The following is a 22651-nucleotide window of genomic DNA, read 5'->3' on the forward strand; positions in this document are numbered from 1 at the left end:
AATTCATGGGAGGAGAAGAAAAAGCCAAAGACACGGGCGGCAAACTAGCGCAACTTTCCGCTCCTCCCGGACCTAAGCCGCTCCTGCGTAGGGAAACCGCCAGCCCAATCGACAGCTCGACCGCAGGGAAAGACAACCAGCCTAGGGCAGGGCCACCGAGTCTTAGGAAGGAACTCGGAGCCATCGAGATGAACGGACAATTGGTCGACAAGACCAAGGTGAAGGCGAACCCCGATGGCCGTAGTTCCCGGCGCATGTCGATAGTTGAGGAAACGCCCCAAGAAAGACCTCAACGACGACGCCCGGAAGATGCCTCCGCCGTCCGCTTGGTCGAAGCAGCCTCTCCCAGCCAAACCAACAAGGGACAAGACACCCAAAACGACGACGCAGGAGAAGACAGTGGCACCTAGCGCCGCGGCTACCAACAGGAGGGCCAAGGCCAAGGCCTACACGGATATTCTGCAGTTCCTCAGACTGCACTACATCCGGTCCCGTCCGGATATGGATGCCCGAGACTTGATCCATGGCAAGGATATCTCTGGTATGTACAGCCTGTTGCTACTTGCTAGCTACGATCAACTCCCATTCCTCTGCTGCGTGAACAATAAAGGCTGACCTAGTTCGTCTGGTAACCCTTCTTTGATTAGACAAAAACCTGTACTTTGATGCTTCCGGTCATAGCCGGGCCAACACCATCATTACTTTGATAGAACGCATGTCGGTAGGTGGCTTCTTGGACACGCTGGCCTACGTCTATATCCCCGGCCTAGATCAGGTCACCCCGGCCGTGAAACATGAAAAGCCGGAGAGGAAAACCTACGGTCGAGGGCGTTCCGGCCAAGTACAAGAAAACCCCAAGATGGGGCGCAACGACCTGGTCAGCGTGTTCGATAAGCTGTCGTCCTGCGGTGTGACGCGTATTCTCCGCCTGCAGGTGGACGACCTGGAGGAACCCGCCCACACGGATTCAGCCATTGAGATGGCTCTTCAGGGTACTGAGCCCCTCGCGTCGCAGGACCAGGAGCAGCCGCCGGCGAGGGGGAGAAATTCAGCCCACCCATCTATTCTTGTCGAGACATGGTAAGGGATTCCCCCAGGGGTCCAGCTTGGACTCATAAACAACCCCTGAAAGATACATGTCCCCATCCACCACAGGCGGGCATATGCTTACCTGTATCCTACTCTTACCAGGGACTGGCGCAAGCCCGATATCAGTCCCGACGTCATCGCTGCCGCCGCCCCGGACGTAGAGCATGTAAACCTGTACTGGAGCGGAAACCAGGCGGTCTTGAGGGGCTGGGGAAGTTCGGCCGGCATCCCGCGTCTAATGAAATTGAAAACCCTCAGGGTTTACGCAGCGCCGGTATGTCAGGCTGCCTTTTGCGATGGCTTCGGGTACTACTACCCAAAGGCCGTTTTGGTATTAACAATATTGACTCTGACTAGGGCCTCGAAAGCGTCGCAAAGATGAACAGGATGTTGGACATCTTCCAGAACGATATCATCACCAATACCAGCGGGAGAGTCAAGGAAGTAAAGATTATACCGAGGATCAATGGCTTGATCGCCAGCCAAAACGCCGAGGAACAAGGGGATCCAACCAGCAGTTCGACGGGGGGTCAGGTCACCGTGGCCCAGAGACAGCACGTATGGGTTTCGACAATGGACGAGTTCAGGAAATCAATGGTGTCCGTCCACAACACCCTCAGGGGTTTGCAGCTGAATATGGAGCCCTACAGAATCAAGGTAAGCCGCCAGCACCGCTTTCCCTACAAACCCACCTCTTTCACGGCGGTTATTTCATACAATCGCATCTAACAACCTCCATCAACAGGTCGCTCTAATCGACGACGGTCTCGAACTAAGCCAGCTCCTCACCTACAACGGCATCGTAGAGGCCATCGGCCAAAGCTACTACCCGCCGAGTGGGCGCACCGAAAACCCGTGGCATCGCTCGACCGAGGGGCACGGCACCATCATGGCCAACATGATCGCGCGGGTCAACCCCTGGGTCTCACTGCACGTCATGCGGGTACACAACAAGCGCCTTCAGAACGGCGAACGGACCGTGCTAGCGGACAGCGCCGCCAAAGCCATCTGGGGCGCGATCCGCCGCCGGGTCAACATCATCTCGATATCCTGGACGGTGAAGGGCAAAAAGGCGCCCGGGGTGGTGCGCGGCCCCCTCTACGACGACAACAGCGCCGCGGGGGCGGCAGGCACCGGGCCGGGGGGGGGAATGGACGCGGAGGCGGAGGCGATCGGAAAACTGGAAGCGGCCATCGACGAGGCGGTGCGGCAGAACATTTTGATCTTTTGCTCGGCGAGCGACCAGATCGAGGAGGATGCGAAGGACTCGCTGCCGTACCGGCAGGCGCCGGGCCATGTGTTCCGGATCGGGGCGGCGCTGCCGCATGGGCAGTCGGCGCCGGAGACGGAGGACAAGGGCAAGATCGACTACTTCTTCCCCGGAAGCCAGGTGGCCGAGGACTTTAACCCGCGCGGGTCCAAGACGCCGCGCTTTCATGACGGGTCGTCCGTGGCGACGGCGCTGGCGGCGGGTCTGGCGTCGCTAGTGATGCATTGTGCGGTGGTCATGCGGGAGTACAACAAGGAGAAGCCGGGGACGAAGGATCCCGCCGTGCAGGACTACTATACCAAGGCGGCGGCTGCTTTGCAGAGCCGGGACAACATGAAGCAGGCGTTTGATAACATTGGGATCGGTAAGCCTGAGGATAAGTACCTCGAGGTGTGGAAGGAGTTTGGTGCGGCTGCTGAGAAGATCGCCGCGCTGGGGACGAGGGGAAGCGACACAGCGGAGAAGAACCGCAAGAAGATGGAGCTGTTAGATGAGCTGGCGAGGACATTGTGTCATAAGACTAAGCTAGATGACGTTACCCATGGGCAATTTGGGGCTTAGGTAGTCCTTCTTCCCTGGCAGAAGGCACAGAAGTCTATAGAAGTCTTCTATCTAGCACGCTTACATCAGAAATCTCACACCTCATCACGATCGTAGTCCAGGACCGTGGCCATACAATACCAGTACCAGTACCTGATGAGAGCACGCCCATCCCTTTCTTACGGAAGCAGTCTCTTGGGAGTCCTGGGGTAGAACGCCGCAAGATGCACGCTGGGCAGGTTTAAATACCACGCCACGACGCGGTCCAGACCAATACCACCACCGCCATGCGCCGGCACACCAGCCTGCTTGAAGATGTCCACGTACTCCTTGATCCCCGGGCTGGCGGGGTCGATACCCTTGGTGCGGATGCGCGCCTCCAGCTCGACGGGGTCGTGGATACGTTGCCCACCAGAGCAGATCTCCTGCCCGCGCATGAACAGATCGTACGCGTTGGTAACCTTGCGGTTGGTTGGGTCCTCCTTGGCGTAGAACGGACGGGCACCCTCGGGGAACTTGTCGAGCACGTAGAAGTCGGTGTTGTACTTCTTGCGGATGATAGCACCCAGCGCCTTCTCCTGGGGTGTGCTCATGTCCTCGTCATCGGTGACGTTGCGGAACTCCTCGGGTCCCTCCTCGCGGAGGAGCTTCTGACCTTCGGCGAACGTCAGGCGGACCTCTTTGCCGGGTTCGGGGAGTAGGAACTCCTCAGAGGGGTACACAGAGCGGACGAGGGCGATTTCCTCAGGGCAGCGCTCCTGGATGTTGCGGAAGATGTGGAACAGAACACCCTCAAGCACATGCTATACGTATTTTAGCGGGCATACTGATGGGGCTGTTGAAAAGCTATGACATACCACAACTTCCCGGTAATCGTCCTTAATCTCCATCTCCATATCGAGACCGGTGAACTCGGTCATGTGTCTCGGTGTGTTGGAGTTCTCGGCCCTGAACACGGGCCCAACACTGAACACGCGCTTCCGGCCGCCCGCAATCTCGATTTGCTTGTAGAACTGCGGTGATTGGGCTTGGACGGATCAGTGTTTATTCCAAACAAGAAAGAACCGGCCACATACCGAGGAATGCTTCCTTCTCAAAATAGGGCATGCGGAACACGTTGGCGCCGCCCTCGGACGCCGCAGCGATGAGGCATGGGGGCTCAAACTCCTTGAAACCGTGCGACCTCAAGTATGAGCGGTACAGCTCTTTCATCTCGCCGCGGATATCGGCAATGGCCTGCTGTACAGCCGACCGCTTGTGCATCACGATGTTGTCCAGGTGGGTAAGCATGCTGGCAGCAGGCGTGCCGGTGGCCTCTCCAGCAGAGGCAATAGTAAGCTTCTCAACCTCCTGTTCGACGGGCACCTCCTCGTCGCTAAAGTTGGCCACTGGTCGGTTCGCCGCAGCGAGAGTCATGCCCAGAACGGTGGGGGCAGCGGCGTGAACGAAGCACTTCGTGATGTGCAGCTCGTAGTTGGAGACACGGCAGCTCTTGACGGGTTCGAGGGGCTTCTGGACCTTGGCCTCGACAACGACGAAGCTTTCCGGGTTGATGGCGCCAACCCACTTGACCATTTGACGGCTGACGGGGGTGCCTTCGGGATTGGCAGCCACAACGCCCTGGATTGACCAGTTGCCCTCCTCGCGCAGCTCAACAAAGGCCATCTTGGCGCCTTGCATGCGGGCATTTTGGATCCATGCGCGTAGCTTGATCGACTTTCCGACGTGCTCATCGCCCAGTTTCTTTAGGTTTACCTCGACCAAATCGGCGGATAGCTTCGTCTCGTGTGTTTCCTGGCCGTAGTTGTCTTTGGCGAGGTCCTCGGTTTGTGCGGCGGAGCCAGACGCGGCAGCGGTGGCAGCCCGCTCGGCGGCGCGGCGAGCCTTCTCGGCCTCCTTCTTAGCCTTGGCCTCTGCCTTCTTGGCGGCCTTCTTTGAAACTCCGCCGTCCTCACCACCCTCGGCAGCAGGAGCCGCGGCAGGAGTCTCGGCTGGAGGAGGAGCTGGGCTTACCGAAGGCTCGGCCATTTTCGGGGTTATTATGGGTTGGAGGTATTTGGTTGTTGTTTGGATGTGGAATTGGCTTGATTGAATTGTAAGGAAAGCGGATATACTCCTTGCGCCTCGAGTCGTGTGAGTCGAAATTTACGAGTCACTGAAGATCCCGGCCTGACACACTTCGGAGTTGAGGGGCACCCATCTTTTTGGCGGGGCATGGAGGGGCAGCCGTAGTTTATCTCGCTTATCAGCAAGCTAGACACTTATCGGGGGTATGAATCAACCATGAACCATTGTGTGAATCGTTGTAAGCAATAATGTGACCAATACAACCAAAGGTTCCCAAATCCAGATGTATCCTTGAACCCCAATGCACGAAACAGCGCGACCCGTTGATGCAACGTTCAAAGTTCAACGATGGGGCCGAAGCGAAATCACAATGCCGTGACGGCCGGTGATGATAATGAGTTGTCGTATCCGTCATCAAACAAGCGACGCCGAGAACAGCAACCCTCCAAACCAAAGCAGGTCGAGGGTAAACCCGATCCCACCTACGGCCAGCGAACTGCCTTCCCGGGTCTCGATGACGATGGATCCGCCCAGTTTTCAGATGACGATCTCGAATTCGAACAGAATGCTGAGGCACTCGCCTACCTAAGAGCAGTCCGGTAAGCCTTTTATTCTTTTGTGATTATACCGTCATCATCATCCAGCACCTGCTAAATCAAATCACAATCCCCACCCCAGCCGGACGTGAATCGTGAACACCGCAAACGAACAAAAGAACTTGGGAAAACTAATGGTAAGTATCTCACAGGAAAGAAGCAAGCGGCGTTCCAAACGTTTTAGTGGCCCCCAAAGCTGGCCCCGAGCTCCCTACCCATTTACAGGGCTCCGACGCCATCGACCGCAGCATCTACGCCGACGGCGTCGGCGACTCACGAGGCTACTACCACGATGGCGCGTATACCGCAGCGCCCGACCCAGATCCGTCCACGACATCCCCCGACGGAGCCGAAGAAGGGGAAATCCTCCCCGTCGCCGAAGCCGATCGTGTCGCAGCGCAGAACGCCGCCCTCCGCAAAGCCTATTTCGCTTCGCTCACCGCGCGCTTCCTGCGCCTCCGCGCCCTCCTCCACCAAACCCCGTCCGCATCGGCCATTGCCAGCCCTGCCGCGGAGACCACGGCACCGAGGTCGGCTCGTTCGGCGCCAACTCGTGGACCTTCCGCGTGTGGACCAAGCGCATCCGGCACACCGACCCGCTGCCCGCGCAGATCGCTGCGCTGAAGCGCCAGAGCGTGCTGAAGCTGCTGCGCGTCATTCTCGGCGGCAAGTTCATCCGCCGCGGCTACGAGCTCCGTCCGCGCACCAGCCGCTGGATCTGGGCCCTGCTCGCGCGCCTGCCGGACCAGGGCGAGATGGACTACGTTGAGGTGGGCTGGGTGCGGGAGCTGGGCAAGAGGGCGGTGCTGATGATGGTGAGTATCGCGCATATGGATGCGCTGAGAGAGGAGGTGGAGGGGGATTTGGAGGGGAATATCGATGGGGATGACGAAGAGGAGTTTGTCGAGGAAATGGTGTTGGACGAGGATGGGGAGGAGCACGCCATTTCTACGTCGACGAAGCCGCAACCCCCCGCCGCTGTTACCACTGATGCCGATAACGGCGAAGGCCAAGACGGGGAGATGGATATGGACATTGATGAGGGCGAGGTCACTGACGACGACGCGCCCTCGACTGCCGGTAACAAGGACATTGCCGCTGACATTGCGGCCGCCAAGGCCCGACTGCTGGCGCGGCTCGAGGAGAACACGAGCACACAGCAAGAAAAGGTCCTAGTCGCAGCCCATGCCGACACCCCTGAGGACCGACCGAATGGCAGCAGCGACGAGGAAACGGCCACCATGGACGAGGCCGAAGCCCGGGCCAATATGCGGGCGACCCTGAACATGGTCCTGACCGTGGCCGGTGAGTTCTACGGACAGAGGGACCTGCTCGAGTTTCGGGACCCTTTTCCCGCGCTGTAAGTTTGGCACCGGCATGCCATCTACCTTACTCGGGTTTTCACTTTGATACTATGGCTTCAAGCCACAGCACCACTTGACGAGGTAACTGTTATTTAATGTTCATTTCATTTCATTTGCTCGCGCTACGCGTCGTAGGTATGCTCGAACAATAAGCAGAATGCAACCCTCTCGGTGTGTCCACTGTGCTCCTCGTAACAAACGCCGTCGCCTTCAGAAAAACATGCAAGTACAAGTAATAAGCCAGAACCCGCCTCCGATAATCCTGGTATAATGCAGACCCGTCTCTTCCTGCTCGACGCTCAGCAGAGATATAAAAGGGGAACAAGAAAACGCCATGAACCTTGCAATGCCATTACCCACCCACTACCACCATCCACATCGGCAGACCATCCCAGCCCAGCCACATACCTCCCCTCCTCTTCCGTCACTCAATATCCATCCTTCCATCCGCCGCCGTCAAACCATAATCCAAAAAGCTCGCCTCCTCAAAATCATTCCCATCCTCCCGCCGCACCACAACCATGACATTCTCCTCCTGCCCACCAACACCACCAACAGAAGAACCCTTCCCACCACCCCCCGACCCCAACCCCAACCCCACCTGCTGCGCCCGCGCCCGCGACCGCGGCACGGCCAGCACGCGCGCGCTCTCCCACAGCCCCGGCGGCGGCGCCGCGCTGCGCGGCGAGATCTCTTCCTCCAGCTCCAGCAGCCACGCCTCGGGGCTGTCGCTGCTCAGGCGCACGGGGCCGCGGTAGGGGAGCGTAGTGGTGCTGCTGTTGTTTGGGGTGGTGGTGGTGGCGGCGTCGTCTTCGTCGGAGGTGAAGATGCGCTTGCGGGTTGGGGTGGGGGTGGTGATGATGGTGGTGGTGGTGGTGGTTGGGAAAGAGGATGGGAAGGAGGAGGGGGTGCTGGAGATGGTGTCTTGGCTGCTGGCTAGGCCGGGCATGGCGTCCATGTCGTCCATGTCGTTCATGGCTGAGCTGCCGTTGTTGTGGGAGGGCTGGAAGGCCAACCCGCCGACTCGGTTGATGCCGCAGAAGGGCTCCAGTTCGCGCAGGTAAGAAGTGGGTGCTGTGGTGGGGTTGGTTGTGGTTTTGATCGCGTAGGTGTCCTCGGTGGGGGTGGGCTTGCGGACGGCGTTGTCTTCGGCCCAGAGCGTGAAGCCGCTGTAGGCGCTGCCGGTCTTGTAGCCTTCTGGGATGGCCTTACGGACTCGCATGCCGACATTCAAGAGGTCGGTTTGAACTTGCCCTGGGATATGAGGGCCATTGAGAGGCGGTTCGCTCGTCGTTTTCGAGGCGGCATTGGCCGACGTGGTGGTGTTTGTAGTCTTGTTGAAGAACGAGGTGATGGAGCGTTGCGCAGGATCGCTAGCTGCGCCGGCGAATTGCCGCTTCGTGCGAGGACCCGCCATTTTTTGTTGTGAAGTGATCGGTCAATCCAAGTGGGTTGGGTATGTTATGTCGTCGAGGGCCCCAGTGATTGTTGTCAGGGGAAACGAGGGGTTGAACGAACGGGGGTAGTGTTGATCGTGGATCGAGGGGAAAGAACAAAGAGAAGGCTGGGGGGATGCAGCCGAAACCAAATAGCCCAAAAAGGAGCTGACCGATTCGGAAATCCGGTGTGGGGCCCCTGCGAAATCAAGGCGCGACAAGCGTGTTTTGACGCGTTAATTGGATCAGCTTGCACGGGATTGGTCGAATCCTCGGGGCTGGGAATCGGGGCTGGGAATCGGGGCTGGGATGTGCAGCCAGCCTCGGCGTGCTGAAGGTCATGGCCAACTGCCGGGAGAGTATGCGCAAAGCTCTTTCATGGAACTGCGGGCTCGACCTTGTTGTCTCTCACCCGACAACATGCCCCTTGCAGGAAAATCTTTCTGCAATTCGCTTGCTCTGCTCTCAGTTGGCAACGCTTTTTTTGGTGAAACGATTTTCCCCTTCATTAGCGTGGCTGAGGGTCCTCGGTCCTCGGTCCTGCGGCATAGCTACTGTGTCAGTTCATTCAGAACGCATCAGCGGCCTGGGACGTGGCCGACGTTGTATGAAACACTTTGTTTGGCGCAGCACGCTGGGAATTGGTTGGGAGGCTCGGGTCGAGATATCCACAAGTGTCATCCGGGGTTATGGCCTGGAGTTGGCCTCGCCCTTGTGAAACAAATCCAAAAATACCTCTTCCCCCAACCGACACTCCCCATATTACCTGGAACTAGCTCGCGTTTAAGTTGTCGCAACATCACCCCCAATTCGATTTCTACGGCAGATGTCGCAAGTTTGTTGGCTTGCGCTGGATGGCACCACTGAGCCGCTCGGAAACATGGAGACACGATTTCAACTGTGCCGCAACCTAGTCACTCACATCGATCCAACAACATTGGCGTGGTCATGGAATCTCGTCAATTTGTCGTCGTGAAGCAACAATGATGCCCCCTTTTTTCGGTCACCGCACCGAGGCCCTCGGCGGTCCTCAGCGCTCCACGTCCTCGCGTTTAGCAGCCCCTACCACCCGCCCGTGGCAAGGAAATCTAGACGCTTGTGAGAATGCCTCTGCCAGCGATCCTCCCATGCAGTATCACCTGCCTGTACAGCAAAAGACAAGACGAACGATCGGAAAAACGCAGATCGAGAGAAAGTCGGAGAAGTCGATGATGCTAGATATCCGGACCCCAAACGCCCTCCCAGATTGTTGTGCGGGGTGATTTTTGGCGAATCCATCTTCTATCCGCAAATGAGATTGATTTGACGATCGAGAGTAATGTGTCTAGACGCCCAACTCGAGCCCAGCCTTTCAGACACCAACAAGACCCCATTACCATGCCATGATGCCCAAGGAAAGAAAACAGTCGCGAGCGAACCGCTTACTTCCTCCGGAACGAGCAGCCCTCAGTAAGTCTAGCCTTGCCACCGGTCGGCTGGCAGAGGACGGTCTTTCAGCCTTGGAAGATGACGAATCACTGGGAGAGGGAGAAGACGGTGGTGATGATGAAGCACCCAGGGCACTTGACGTCCATGAAGAAGGAGCGGGGACCGGGCACAAGGGTCTGCATATTGTCAGCATTATCGACCTAGGGGCGGGTTTGTCGAAATCTCGGCATACCTTGAGCTTGTGCTTGCGGGCCTCAGCAGCCGGGCTGGGGTTGAGGAGATCAACGGCGAGAACCTTTTCGAGAAATCATACGTCAGCATAACGCCCTCTTAATGATGGGTTCCTCCTCCTGCCCGTCCGAAATCCGTGCTCTCCGCAAGTGTCTCCGTATCACGCCGCAATTTTGGGCCGCGGCCAAACTCCGATGTTCGGCTTCAAAATTGAGATCCTCCCGGCGGCGTGATGTGGTGTTGACGCAGGGCTCGTGACTCGCGAGAGGGACGTCGAACAGGCAGGATGGCGAAGAAAAAATCGGGCAGAGTTTCGGCTTCTTACCATCTTGACTGATTACTTCCGAAATGTCGAAAGGACGAGCAGTAGGTTGATTGATGAAATCTGGATGGGGTTGGCGGCAGACTCTGGCTCGTTGATGGTTGCAAAGGGGATTTTCTGGCGACCCAGCAGGAACGAAACTTCGAGGCCAAATTTGGGTCTGTGAGGAGCAAAAGGCAAATTTGGCTAGCCTCGGAGCAAGTCTGTTAGGGCTTGCTCGCGTGACCAATAAGAGATGGGTTAACCCCTGTTGAGGCAAGGCAAAGTGGGGCTACCTTTTGGGCAATTGCGGAACTCAAGGATGGTGGGGTTGAAGCATTCAAGGTGGGGGCAATTGGGGTACGTCTTCACTTCGAGGGACGCGAATGCATCGACGACAACCATTAGGCAGCAATATCTCATAACATCGAGCTTGTCTGCCGTTATCGACCTGACGTTAACTGTTTCTGAGAGTCACCAGTGTATTACGAACTGCAACTTCCACCGCGACCACCATAGCACAGCCCGAGAAGGCTTCCAAAAATGGCGGCACCAACAGAGCAGCGAATCGCAGTTCCCATAGACGACCCCAATGCCGATACAGAATGGTCAGACCGGCCTGGCCGCACGATTATTCCCAGTGCCATATTAACAGCGTGACTCACAGGAACGACATCCTCCGCAAGCACGGCGTCATCCCCGAGAAGCCGCCCTCCCCGACCCCGCTCATTGAAGAAGCCATCCTGGAAGCGCGGCGAATAGCGCACGAGAACCGGCTCGAAGGCAAAGACCTCTCGGACCTCTCGGACCTCGAAGACGAAGAAGACGAGGCCTTCCTCGAGACCTACCGGCAGAAGCGCATGCAGGAGCTCGCCGCGCTGCAAAAGACATCTGTGCACGGCTCCGTCTACCCGCTCTCCAAGCCCGACTACGAGCGCGAGGTGACGGAGGCCTCGCAGGCCGGGCCCGTACTGGTCAACCTGGCCTCGCCCCAGGGCAGCAACGTCGAGTCGCGCGTGCTGTCGGAGCTCTGGCGCCAGGCGGCGCGCGAGTACGGCGACATCAAGTTCTGCGAGATGCGCGCCGACAAGGCCATCGAGGGCTACCCGGAACGCAACTGCCCCACAATTCTAGTCTATAGCAAGGGGGAAATCGTCAAGCAGGTGGTCACGCTGGCCACGGTAGGTGGGGTCCGGATGAGCATGCTGGACTTGGATAACATCTTGGTTGAGGTGGGGGCGTTGAAGGACGACGATATCCGTGTGTTGAAGCGCAGGAGGGCGGCGGAGGATGCCGAAGAGGAGAGGGCTGCGGGTGGCAGCAGGGGTATCAAGAGTAGCCGAGATGGGATGAAACCCAGCGATGACGATGATGATTGGGATTGAAGACGATCAATCGGCGGGGTGACTCATTCGGTATGAGTGACTCGTGCGAGTTCAAGGACATCGCCAGCCAGTAAGAATCCAGCCCAGGAAGAAAGGCTCCGGGCCGTCAAGTTGAGTGCGGCCCGAGGATGAGAGCGGTCGGCCGAGCTCTGCCCCTTCCGTGGTGATGAACCAACCCGTGGGGAGAAGGCGATATGACTTCGGGAGTTCAGACCTCATCTCCCATTTATCTCCCGCCACAACATCCGTCCTACCTGGACTATAAAACGAGTTAAATAATGCCGGAGACCATGGGGATTGAAATAAGTACGAACTCGATTCATAATCAGGGATCCATTTCAAGGCTTTAGTTACCTAGGTCATCTACAATAAGCACACTAGCAAGTCGACGATACGCATAAGACAATCAAGCAATCACAAGCCCTACCAAATGGCCGAAGCAGGAAAGCAACTCAGCGTCTAACCCCCGATTTGGCATCAGTCAGAAACCGTGGAAGGTATTAATTAGTGTCGCCAATAACCGCAGCGCAAGCAATTCCGCTGAGAAATCCCCCGATGTCCTTTCCGGCCGTGCTCTCCCTTCTCGCTATACCCGAAACGCCACTTGGTATCCCTCCGCCCGTATGCCTTCGAAACGCCAGAGAAAGAGCCATGGGACTAGAAAGCTGATATGACCAACAAGTGTCTCCCACCATGCCAGCCTCGAGAAAGAGACATGCAATGCAATTGATAAAAGAAAAAGAAACAGAAGCAAGCAAGGAAACCTTCCTCAGAACGGGCCAACCCGCTCGTTGCTACACGCGTAGAGACTGACATGGTTGTCGCCACGGGCAGCACAACCCAGGAGCATTCGGTGTGGGTGGAACGCGGTGGAGGTGAGCGGAGCGGCCTTGTGGCCCAGGAAGCCAGAGTAAGGCTCAACGCGGGTGATTTCGTGTCCATCAAAGTCAAAGATCTTGACCAGATGCGCCGAGGTGCCACTGTTCAACAACCAGTTAGTTTCTAGCTCGCAGAGGAAAAGCCCTCGGGGTAAAAGTAACACTTACACAGCAAACACGGGCAAATGCTCGTGGGTGCTCGCAGTCCGTAACACATCCTTGGTCGTCTGAAACATATTGAGCGGCTGCTCCATGCGGATATCCCATAGGTGAACCTTGCCGTTGCGACTAGCAGACAACAGCTCGCGCTGGCCGCCGCGCTGCATGTGCACGGAGCGCACCCACTGCCTGCTCTCGTCCTTCCACTTGCGGACCATGGTCTCCTGCGGCTTCATGCGCGCGTCAAAGACGCGGATGGCGCCGTCGCCAAAACCGGCGACAAAGATGTTGCCCGTCATCTGGTCGGAGGCCAACGCCGTTACGCATGAACCGGAGCGCGCTGGGATCTCGTGCGTGCACATCTCATGGCCCGCGTTCCATATCCGGATGACCCGCTCATCGCCGGCCACCAGCACTTGACCGTTGACCTGTTGCCAGTCGAAGACCATCCCGGAGTTGACGTTGGAAGGGACCATGTGGGTAAGCGCGCGCCACGAGGACGCAAGTTCGACGTCTGCGTCGCTGTCATAGTTGTGGTAAATGCGAATCACGCCATCCGAAGAGCCAGTCATAAGGAGGGCCTGGTCATCCTCATTGATGAACCGCATGTCCGAGATCTTGGACCCTTCGGGATTTCCATTGGAGAAGCGGCTCTTGCGCGAATTGGTCTTCCAGTCCCAGATCGTGACTGTGTTGCCGTCGTCCGCGACGGCGATGTGGTTCTCAAACTGATGGAAAGTCATCTTGGACGGCTGTGAGCCGGTGAGAATGACACCCGCTTGGCCGTTCCACTTATGCGTCCTGGCGTGAGTCTTTTGTGGCTGCGTCTCTCTAAGAACGGCCTCGTTTCGTGCTCTACGCCATAACCGCTCGTTATACTCGTTGCTTCCGGGCTCCTCGGCTTCGGGCGCCTTCATTTGAGGCTCGCGGAAGTATTCTGTTGACCAGTCCAAGAAGGTGCTGGCCAAAGGGAGGGTAGGGGCCTCTCTGAGCTTGCGCTCAGTGTAACCGGCACAGAGCGGTTCATTGGCAATATGATAGTTTGAAGGGGGCGCAACCTGGTCGTGCTGCTCAGGGGGGGCGTTTTCGTGGCTTGGCCCCTTACGACTTCGTTGGGAGAACGTCCTCTGCAAGGCAGGTGTTGCTGGAGGAGTCGGAGCATTAGCGGCGGCATCGAGCGTCCCCATGAGCGGCCCAAACAAGTAGCTCGCTGTCCGCTTAAGAAGGCCGGGAGATGGCATCGGCTGAGCTGCCGCAGTGCGGGTGCCGGCTACACTGATTCTCTGGCTCATGTCACCTCTCGACACTTTTCTAGCGCGCCGGAGGATCTCGTCCATGAGAGTTTGTGCTTGGGCACCCACAGGAGAGTGCAGCAGCGCGTGGTGAACGTAATCCAGGATATTAGTGGCATCTCTCTGGACTTCGGGGTGAGGATCAACGCTCAAGATGTTGATGTGCTTCCAGCACGCTGCAAAAACCGAATCGTGGGCCACACCAAACGCAGTAGGTGTAATGGTCCCGTCTCTCTCACGGTTCTCGCGTCGCGCAAAATGCAGGCCCATCTTATGATCGAGACCATCTTCTGGCGGAGCGAACAACTGGTACTCCTTCTCCTCGAGAAGCTGTTCGTAGGCGGCGACCAAGAATTTGCTCTCGTAACGAAGAACAAAGTGGGAGAAGAAGACGAGCAGCTCTTTCCGGACGATAGGACTGCCGTCGGTCGCCAGCTCCAGCATGGCCCAGGCGATGCCCTCCTCGATCCTTGCCACTTCATCGGTGATATCGGGGATGCCGAGGAAGGTGGTCATGGCGTGCGCCATGGCAGCGCGAACCTCGGGACAGTGGTCCTTGATTAGGTACGACAGTTTTAAATGGGCATTTTCTCGAATGCCCCTCCATTTCGCATCTGGGAGATCCCTCCACAACTGGCTGATGCAGAGGCACGACCATTGACGCAGGAGAGGATTCTCGGGGTGCTCGATATGATGTAGGCAGTATGTCATAATATCAGTCGAGTTGCAAACGATCTGGCCGGGCTTAAAGCCCTTGCACAACATGGCCAAAATGAACGCGCACATGGCCTTGTGCTCGTCCAGAACCACGACACCGACGACAGGAAATGTCTCTTGCGGCTTCATTATAGCTGCAAAGTAAGTGTAGCCATTGTCCTTGATCAGGTCTTGTTGGCATGAGATGTCCACAGCCAAAACACGAGTCCAGATGAAGACCATGACAGGCTTGAGTTCTTGGGCAGCCGACTGCAGCAACTTGAGCACATACGGGAAGATGCCGATACTCAGGGCCAGCTGCACGGCCCAGGGTCCAAGGTCAAGGAATCTCCCCAGAAGGATCAGGGCTCGGAGCCGGTGTTGTTGGCTCAGGAGAACTTGGAGTACTACGGGTAGCTGCTCCGGAGGCTTCTGCGAGACCGCATCACCCCTCGTCAGGTAGATCTCGAAGGCCGTGAGTTGCTCTGTAAAGAAGGTGGAGTTGACGTATTCGTACGGGACGCCATCGGCCTCTCGTCTTTCCAACATGGGCAGTTGTGCTAGAGCCATGTCAACAGCAAGGTCCCAACTCTCCCAGAGGGGGTGTCGCCGCGTATCGGGAAGCTCGGGATAAGATTGAGGGTTGCATCCGTAAACAGGCATAATCCGCTGCGCCAGAAGAAAGTTACGGAACAAGGCGGCCACTGTGGAAGCTGGATTAGCAAAACCCGAAACAAGTATGCTGAAACGACGAGGTGCTCACCCATCAGGTCCTGGCGGAAGAACTTGCGAAACAGAGGGCGGGGGGAGGGTTGTCCAGGCGATAGTATCCGTGATGGCGGTGAAGATCCAGTTCAACTCCCCCAAGGGTGTCCGCCGTTCTTGGAGTCTCCCAGGAAGCTTCCGTGCTCTCTCGGGCGAAAGGTTAGTGTCAAGTGGGTTCTGTAAAACAAAGAACCAGAGAGCCATCTCGATCGGTGTCGTTAGGCAGCAAGTAAAGAGATCAGCGGGAAGAAGGGGGTTGGTTGGGAGGTTCTCCTTGGAGTCGCAAGCCGCCAAATGGATGTAGGGGCGGTAGTTGGTCTTTTCGTGGTTTAGGTCTTTGAGCGCATGTTCCTCATCCTCTTCCTCGTGCTTGTCGACGAATTTGTGATAATTCTTGAGGATGTTCGTTGCCTCGGAGCAGTCCCATACAAAAATTGTGGGCGCCTGAAGCCATTGCTGAAGGTCATACAACGATACTGGAATGTACTGCGTGTAATTCTTGTTGAAAACCCAGATCTCGCCAGAAGCAGTGGGTTTGGGTACCCCGTGGCCGTTGTAGTGGAATAAGACCCGTTCATCTTTCGCATTTCGGCGCAGGGAGATACAGAATTTCTTGGTCTCTTCAATAGACGGATCAAGATACTGCTTATAACGGGTTCGGAGGGCCAGTGTTTCGTATTGCGCTTGTAGCGATTTGCCGATGTTCTCGAGGGCCTTGCTCACTGGTGGGACAGTCGGATCTTGCCAGGCCTCGAGTTTGGCCCCCGGTGCAGTCCGCAGCTGATCCGGTGGCTCCACGCCGATATTCAAACACACAGCGATGGCGGCTGACACGGTCTTGAGTCGGTCACGCATCCGCCAGTCCTGGAGTTCAAAGGCCGGTGTCTTGGGCTTGCCCGTCGTTTCATGGCGCTTGTCGGTAAAATACATGTACCAATTCTGTGTGTAAAGCGTCAGTTTCGGCTTTCCCAAGCAGCTTTCACAGTCCACTATCCACGCCGACAATCCTTTGAGATCATGCGAAGCACAGGGCATACGCAGGCCTGGATATACGGTAGCGGCGGATCAAGAGTGCGCTAGCCTCCCCACTGCGCACCGATCACCATTGCAACGAACGTGCCACTTACATTCGCGAGGTGCGCAATGACATCCTCGGATAGGTAATGATCCTCAAAACCATGCCTCGCGCCCAGATCGTGGTATTCCTCCTCAACATCGTCGTCTGCTTCTTCGTATCGCGGGTGGTGCTCGCTCTTGGATCGAAGCAGAGGGGGTTTGGCCGGTCTTGTCACCGCGGAACGGCTGCTCTCTTCGACATGTCCGCCATCCACGCGGCTACTCGACGCGACCGGTTGATTGTCTCCAGGCGCGCTCGATGGTCGTCTCGAAGAGGAGGGAATCGGCGATGTGTTTCGCCTTCCGTTGGCAAGCGGATGCCCTGGGCGCACGGGCGCATTGCCAGGTGAAACGGCGCGCGCGATGCCGTTTGGTTGCGGCGCCATAGCCGACGCGGAGGCTTCGGCGTACTGAGCTTGTAGGTGCGACATGGCATGAGTAGTCTGTCGAGAGAAAGACCCGGGGTGGCGGGCAGGAGAGGACGCAGCAGAAACGGCAAGCGTGGCGGTTCGTGAGAATTGAGCTGAGTTCTGCCCTCGGCCATGCTGGGCAGGCCGCGGCACGTCGAGAGAAATGGCCGTCATGGTGAATTATTGGCGGCGGACAAACGTCATGATCTAGGAAAGATGGAATGGTCGGGACTCAGAGGTGGGGTCCGAGTATCGTCTGTTGTTGCGGCGGGCAAGTTGTGTCGGATGTGGGCTGTGGGTTGTTCTTGAGGTGGGTTGTTCTTGAGTGAACCGAACCGAGATTGAAATGCCCAGGTCCCCCTACCCAAGTACCTAAAACGTAGCGGCAGCGACCAAGTGATTATTAACACACAGGCATCAAAAATAACTTGAAAAGCGACACCCGTGGCTATCCGCTTGCGTATCCCGAGAATCGGGTCGCAGGTTGCCGACACAAGGGAGGATGGTTTCGATCGAGTTCGCGAGTTGCGAGTCGCAGGTCGTGTGGAAGCGGCGGCTGGGACGGGGCTGTTCGGGTTGACGTCGTCTTAGCGGGTCGAGACCCCAGCAGCCATGCGCCAGCTTGGCTCGCTGAATAACCGTGTCGTTATTCGTCAGGGAACGTGAGGAAGAGTGGAGCAAGACCCCACAAAAGCCAATAGGCGGAGAACGTGGCAGGAGGCTGACTCCTGAGGCATTTCAGCCTCACATATGGCAGGCGCACCCGGCTTGAAGTGAAGGGTTTGACACGTGACATTACCTTGGAGGCAAATCTGAAGAATTACAGGCCAAAAGTTGGGATGGGTACGGTTGCTAACACTCGGCCCACCGCTCCCTCCGGTGTTTCACAGGGCTCCGTCCCCGGATCAGGGCCGCCTCCGTGACGACTCCAAATTGCGCCGGCGAAGGAGGCCGGAAGGCATCGTCCATTCTACTTCATTCGCACCCATCAATTCCTAAACGCGTCCCACGTATTCGCGATGGAGATACATTATTCGCGCCGGGATCCCATCCCTTATTGGCGTTTCCCTGTAGAATGTTCATGTAGGCCGCTCCGGAGTCGGGGTCGTTAAACAATCCACAGCAACCCAACACGAACAGTCATCATCACGAGTGGCCCAGAGTGGCCCTTTGGCAGCGGCAAGTCGACGGTCGGTCAGTTGTAGCAGCGTGGCTAGATGCACCCTTCATCGAAGGCGACCGGGGATGTTGCTGCCCGCGTCTTGTTTGTGGATCTCCGGGGGGGGTGAGGATTCGCCTGTGCTGTGGTCATTACATGGCACCCGGGATGGACCCCGGCCTTGTGGCCGCTCACAAGCACGCCGACGATGATGAGGTTGATAGTCTGCCGGTAAAAACTGGGGTAGAGGGTGTCAGTCAAGTGGCCCATCGTGTGCGGTTGCTCCTGGCTGCGTGCCAGGCGCCTGCTCATGGCCTGGGGTGTTCGTGGCGTAGACGTGTGGATATTAGAGCTGCTATTTTTTTTGCATGTTATTGATGATACCGTTGGTAAATCGAACGTACCTTACCTAGTTCAACATGTCTACGTTGTCAGCGTCTACCGCCACGATACTTATGACGATATAATCGATACGAGCAATGGTTTGTTGGTGGTTATCACGAGAGTAAATCAGTTTCCCTCCTGACATAGATCCTGCACTTCACTATGGTATCCGTCACGGCAAACCAAACGCCTGCCATGTGGGCAACTGTCAGGTTGTAAGATCAGGTACTAGATAGTTTAGTTGTAGTGTTCTGTTTAGTAGATTCTCCCACTCAATGGTAAATCACGGTATACAAAAGAACAGTGAAAATACAAAACCCCATACGCCCTCATGCCCGAGAATTCAATATCCAAAAACCCCAAAGACCGTACCGAGGTATCTATTTAGATTTGTCTGGCCATTGATCAATCATATCTTCGCCCCCGTCCATTAGCACATCAGCATTCATCCGAACGCTCCACCGAATTATATCCGTCATGGACTTATCCTGCCATCCCTTGTGATTCCCGATGTCACTCATCGCGCCCCTCGGGCCGGCGGGGCGATGGTGAGCGAAAAGGGTCGGCTGAGTGGTCAAGCACTGGCGTCCGGCCTTGCGGCCCTTGGACCCCTCGCAGAAGAACCGCAAGAGGATATCGTAAGCGTCGGTGACTTCCTTGAGCCCAACCTCATACAGCAGCTTCTGGGCCCCGCGTTGGCTGAGCGCGTACGCTAGCGTGCACACGCCTTCCTGCACATGGTGGTAGGCGCGCGTATGCTCTGGGTACTTTTCGACGAGGGTGAAGGGTATGTTGAAGGTCCAAAGATTCTTCTTCGGCGCAACAGTTTCGTCGTCGGGTCGGATCACTCGGCCCCGCGGGATGTTTTTGCCGTTTTTGAAGGGGAAGTGCATCCCACAGTGACCGACCCAGAGGAGGTCCCAGTCGTCTCCGTAGGGGGAGACGGTTGCAGGCGTAGTAGCAGGGAGGTGGTGGAAAACCAGCTCGGGTGGTGTCTCGGGTGAGTCCTCCGATGGCTTCGGATATGTCGGGTCAGCATATGCGCCAGTGCGGCCACGCAAGGGTTGCGTGAGTGTCTGCGACGCCAGCGCGAAGTCGTAGAGCTGGTCTTTTATCCTCACGTCCCAGTCAACATCGTCCTCCATAATGAGAGCCGAGGAAAGATTCCGGTGCACAATTCTACGGAAAGAATTAGTTGCCGATTTTACCTTGAACAACAGGTTGAACGAGTATGAATGGGAAATGGAAAATCCTACTTACTCTCGAACAGCATTCATGTGTGCGCGCCATGAGCCTATGGACGCGTCACGAAGACGCTCTTTGCCTTTGGCCATTGGGACGGCCTTGTCAGGGACGTCTTTGCCCATGACTCCGTCGATGAACTCTAGTTGCATATCGCTAAGAGCAGCTTGTAGTGTTATGCCATCGCGACGGTCCGACCGGGACGGTAGACCGACGACGAATATCTTTTCGAACTATGAAGACGGTTATGATCTCGGGTCATCCGGCCATCATACGAGTGCCGCGACAATGGAAATTCAAACTCACACCAAGCGTGGTATTGTAGATGTCGCGTAACGGACCGCTTGCTGAGCCCCGCCGGTGGCTCCCACACGCTGAAAGCCCCGAACTACTGAGAGAATGGAATCCCAAGAATAGAACAGTGATAATTAACGCGGTGGTGAGTGTGTAAGCACGCCGTTTAGCGAATAGGCGCAAGTCCATCGTGTCTTCGGAATTATAAGAAAAGATAAAAATGAAGAAGAGATGAAGGTGCTGTGTCAATTTCAAAATCAACTTCGTCCAGAATAGGGTGAGAGCCTAAGAGGTAGCCGCTGGGCCGGAATTCCTCCAAACGCCGGGCCCAGCCCAAGCGCGGTTGTTGGTGAGGAAGCTGCAGATCTGAGAGGGCGTTAAAAGACGGGTTGTGATTGGATTTCCGGCGCCAGGGTATCAAATCAAGACTGAGTATCCAATCTTCGCCAACAAACTCTTTACAGCCAGCACAATGCGATTTGGCGTTTTGAAGAGTGAACGTTGGGTTGGCACCATTTGCGAGGCCACACAACTATGGAGGAGTGTGCAGTATTAAAGACGATATGGAGCGTCGGGTGTGAGACGGCCCAGGTCCTGCATTTCCTTGTTTTCTTTTGTTTCGACTTCCCAGCTTCTTGTGACGCAGCGACGATCTGCAATTCCTTAACATGACTCCCATTGACGTCCGAGTCTGGGTAGTATTCGCCTTCATCATCCCAATTTTGTCTTGCCAGTGGTTTCAACCGACCGCAAAAAGGGAACTCTGGCATGTTGGAGACGTTCACAACATCCAGTACCACACGGATCTCACCGCATACACCATCACTCTATGGCAACAGGCGATCGCCGGCGGTTCCGCCACGCCGGGGCCAATCATCTTCCGTGAGTACCTGGACAGTTTCAAATCTTCAACTTCATTGACTTTCCGGCGCCGCATCTAACTCAAGAAACCCCTGTAAAGAAGCCAAGACCGGTCCCGCGAAAGCACTTGGCTGGACGGTACAACTGTATGACTTCGATCTGGAGTCTTCAAACATCTTTTTCTTTTGGCTGAAGGAAGGAGGCCCCGAAAATGCGACGGGGCCCGTCACAGGACGGACAATGTCGTCCAGCTACTTCAACATCACCGACGAGCCTTCTCCAACCACCACGTCATCGTCGTCGTCGTCTAGCAGCACGAATCCCTCCAGGTCGACCGACCTTGGAGCCGCACTGTCATCGACCTCTTCGACAGCCACTCAGACCGGACCAGACCAAGGCGAAGCCACCGCGTCGAGCAGAATACCTGGTGAGGGCATTGGGGGAACAGACGGTGTATCTGAAGGAGGAGGAGGAGGGGAAGGCGGAGGCCTCCCGGTCGCCGCCCAGGCGGGCATCGGGGTGGGCGTTTCCGTTGTAGGGGTCGTGGTGATCATCTGCGGCATATTGTGGTTCCGGTACCTGAAGAAACAACAACAAATTCTCCTCGACCTCCAACGGAGAGCCCACCCTGAGCCTCCGCCTCCCGATGCTGCTGGGACCGGGACGTGGAAGCCGCAGGTCCCCCCTCCTCCCCCCGTCCAGTATTACCCTGTGTACGAGATGGGTTACCATTCCAGGACGCCTCCTGTCGAGCTCGGCTGTCATCCGCCAAACCTCAGGTAGAGGAGAGGGACTCGCAAGTCAAAGGTGGAGAGTGGAACTGTGGGATTGTGGGACAGGTATATTGATCCGGGGCAAGGACATTGAGGTGTATCTAGGGGTTCAGTGCTATCATTTTTTCATTGCGTTGTACATAGAGGACATGGATGGCATGCACCGTATTTTTGCCCTAATACCTATATTCGACTTCCTTACAGTTCGACTTTTTTTTGAAGGGCGAAGACATGCAAGTCTTTCAATAACTTTTCCATGATTTACCTGAATCGATTGACGATTTTGCCTATTAATGGCTCTCCCCTGTAGCACCGTTGGCAATTGCGCTAGATGTAGTTGTCAGTTCTCGACCACCGGATGTGCTCAAGTCTCAACTAGTAGTGGCGACGCTCACATCTAGCAGCCCTGCTGGACCTGGTGGCGGCTTTCGCTGGACACTGCTCCTAGTTGTTGCTCCACAAATGACTACACCCCATATAATAGTTGTAAACGTGGTTCCACGTGGTCTAAGACTCGGATGGTTTGTTAGTCATTGTAGCATACATGTAGCTATAGCACCGCAGATGCAAGGTTCAATGGCAGCGGACATATGCTATTAGTGAGGGCAGTCGAGAATGGAGCAGAGCAAACCTGATTTCAATGTTTGCGACGGGTTTTGAAATATGCTCTCGACGACTGGGTAAATCGACGATAGGGACGATGCTAGGTGTTTTCAAGAGGGGTTGGCTATCTGAATCGGTAGGTTACCTACTATATTTATATTGGAATACCAATAGTTACTTCCCTACCTAGGCACTTATTTCCATCCAGGTGGCTTTTGAAAGGGTCCTCAATTGGCCCCTGTTGTTTCATCCACCGACTAGAATAGAGGAAGATCTGGTCAAGGACGGCTTGACTTGCTCCGGGATACCAAC

At 56.3% G+C, this 22651-nt stretch overlaps 9 protein-coding genes across 9 annotated transcripts in view; 4 read left to right on the forward strand and 5 right to left on the reverse strand.

Moving 5' to 3' along the window:
• Positions 1-2496, forward strand: part of CHGG_06251 (uncharacterized protein) — a gene marked incomplete at both ends in the record, with an annotated part of 3449 nt that extends 953 nt beyond the window's left edge. Inside the window, 7 exons of the mRNA XM_001222345.1 lie at positions 78-329; positions 391-541; positions 648-1080; positions 1156-1363; positions 1447-1746; positions 1835-2386; positions 2476-2496. Of these exons, the coding sequence (XP_001222346.1) occupies positions 78-329; positions 391-541; positions 648-1080; positions 1156-1363; positions 1447-1746; positions 1835-2386; positions 2476-2496 (1917 nt within the window). The remainder of the gene's footprint in view (positions 1-77; positions 330-390; positions 542-647; positions 1081-1155; positions 1364-1446; positions 1747-1834; positions 2387-2475) is intronic.
• Positions 2497-2994: 498 nt separating this feature from the next.
• Positions 2995-4927, reverse strand: CHGG_06252 (uncharacterized protein; the record flags this gene model as incomplete). The annotated part of the gene is made up of 4 exons (XM_001222346.1): positions 2995-3052; positions 3227-3702; positions 3757-3926; positions 3976-4927. 4 exons carry the CDS (start codon positions 4925-4927, stop codon positions 2995-2997), a joined length of 1656 nt encoding a protein of 551 aa, XP_001222347.1.
• Positions 4928-5314: 387 nt separating this feature from the next.
• On the forward strand, positions 5315-6926 carry CHGG_06253 (uncharacterized protein; the record flags this gene model as incomplete). Its single annotated transcript, XM_001222347.1, has 3 exons — positions 5315-5565; positions 5788-5861; positions 5965-6926. The coding sequence occupies 3 exons, from the start codon at positions 5315-5317 to the stop codon at positions 6924-6926; spliced, it is 1287 nt and encodes a 428-aa protein (XP_001222348.1).
• Positions 6927-7350: 424 nt separating this feature from the next.
• Positions 7351-8343, reverse strand: CHGG_06254 (uncharacterized protein; the record flags this gene model as incomplete). The annotated part of the gene is made up of 1 exon (XM_001222348.1): positions 7351-8343. The coding sequence occupies one exon, from the start codon at positions 8341-8343 to the stop codon at positions 7351-7353; it is 993 nt and encodes a 330-aa protein (XP_001222349.1).
• A 1533-nt stretch (positions 8344-9876) lies between these two features.
• CHGG_06255 (uncharacterized protein) lies at positions 9877-10349 on the reverse strand (the record flags this gene model as incomplete). Its single annotated transcript, XM_001222349.1, has 3 exons — positions 9877-9966; positions 10023-10085; positions 10347-10349. 3 exons carry the CDS (start codon positions 10347-10349, stop codon positions 9877-9879), a joined length of 156 nt encoding a protein of 51 aa, XP_001222350.1.
• A 516-nt stretch (positions 10350-10865) lies between these two features.
• CHGG_06256 (uncharacterized protein) lies at positions 10866-11707 on the forward strand (the record flags this gene model as incomplete). The annotated part of the gene is made up of 2 exons (XM_001222350.1): positions 10866-10930; positions 10990-11707. The coding sequence occupies 2 exons, from the start codon at positions 10866-10868 to the stop codon at positions 11705-11707; spliced, it is 783 nt and encodes a 260-aa protein (XP_001222351.1).
• A 769-nt stretch (positions 11708-12476) lies between these two features.
• CHGG_06257 (uncharacterized protein) lies at positions 12477-17197 on the reverse strand (the record flags this gene model as incomplete). The annotated part of the gene is made up of 4 exons (XM_001222351.1): positions 12477-12687; positions 12754-15270; positions 15496-16436; positions 16625-17197. 4 exons carry the CDS (start codon positions 17195-17197, stop codon positions 12477-12479), a joined length of 4242 nt encoding a protein of 1413 aa, XP_001222352.1.
• Positions 17198-18946: 1749 nt separating this feature from the next.
• Positions 18947-19960, reverse strand: CHGG_06258 (uncharacterized protein; the record flags this gene model as incomplete). Its single annotated transcript, XM_001222352.1, has 2 exons — positions 18947-19745; positions 19827-19960. 2 exons carry the CDS (start codon positions 19958-19960, stop codon positions 18947-18949), a joined length of 933 nt encoding a protein of 310 aa, XP_001222353.1.
• Positions 19961-20770: 810 nt separating this feature from the next.
• Positions 20771-21746, forward strand: CHGG_06259 (uncharacterized protein; the record flags this gene model as incomplete). Its single annotated transcript, XM_001222353.1, has 2 exons — positions 20771-20984; positions 21064-21746. 2 exons carry the CDS (start codon positions 20771-20773, stop codon positions 21744-21746), a joined length of 897 nt encoding a protein of 298 aa, XP_001222354.1.
• Between the last annotated feature and the right edge of the window lie 905 nt (positions 21747-22651).

Source organism: Chaetomium globosum, genomic scaffold, assembly GCF_000143365.1.
Source record: "Chaetomium globosum CBS 148.51 scaffold_3 genomic scaffold, whole genome shotgun sequence".
Classification (NCBI taxonomy): Eukaryota; Fungi; Ascomycota; class Sordariomycetes; order Sordariales; family Chaetomiaceae; genus Chaetomium; species Chaetomium globosum.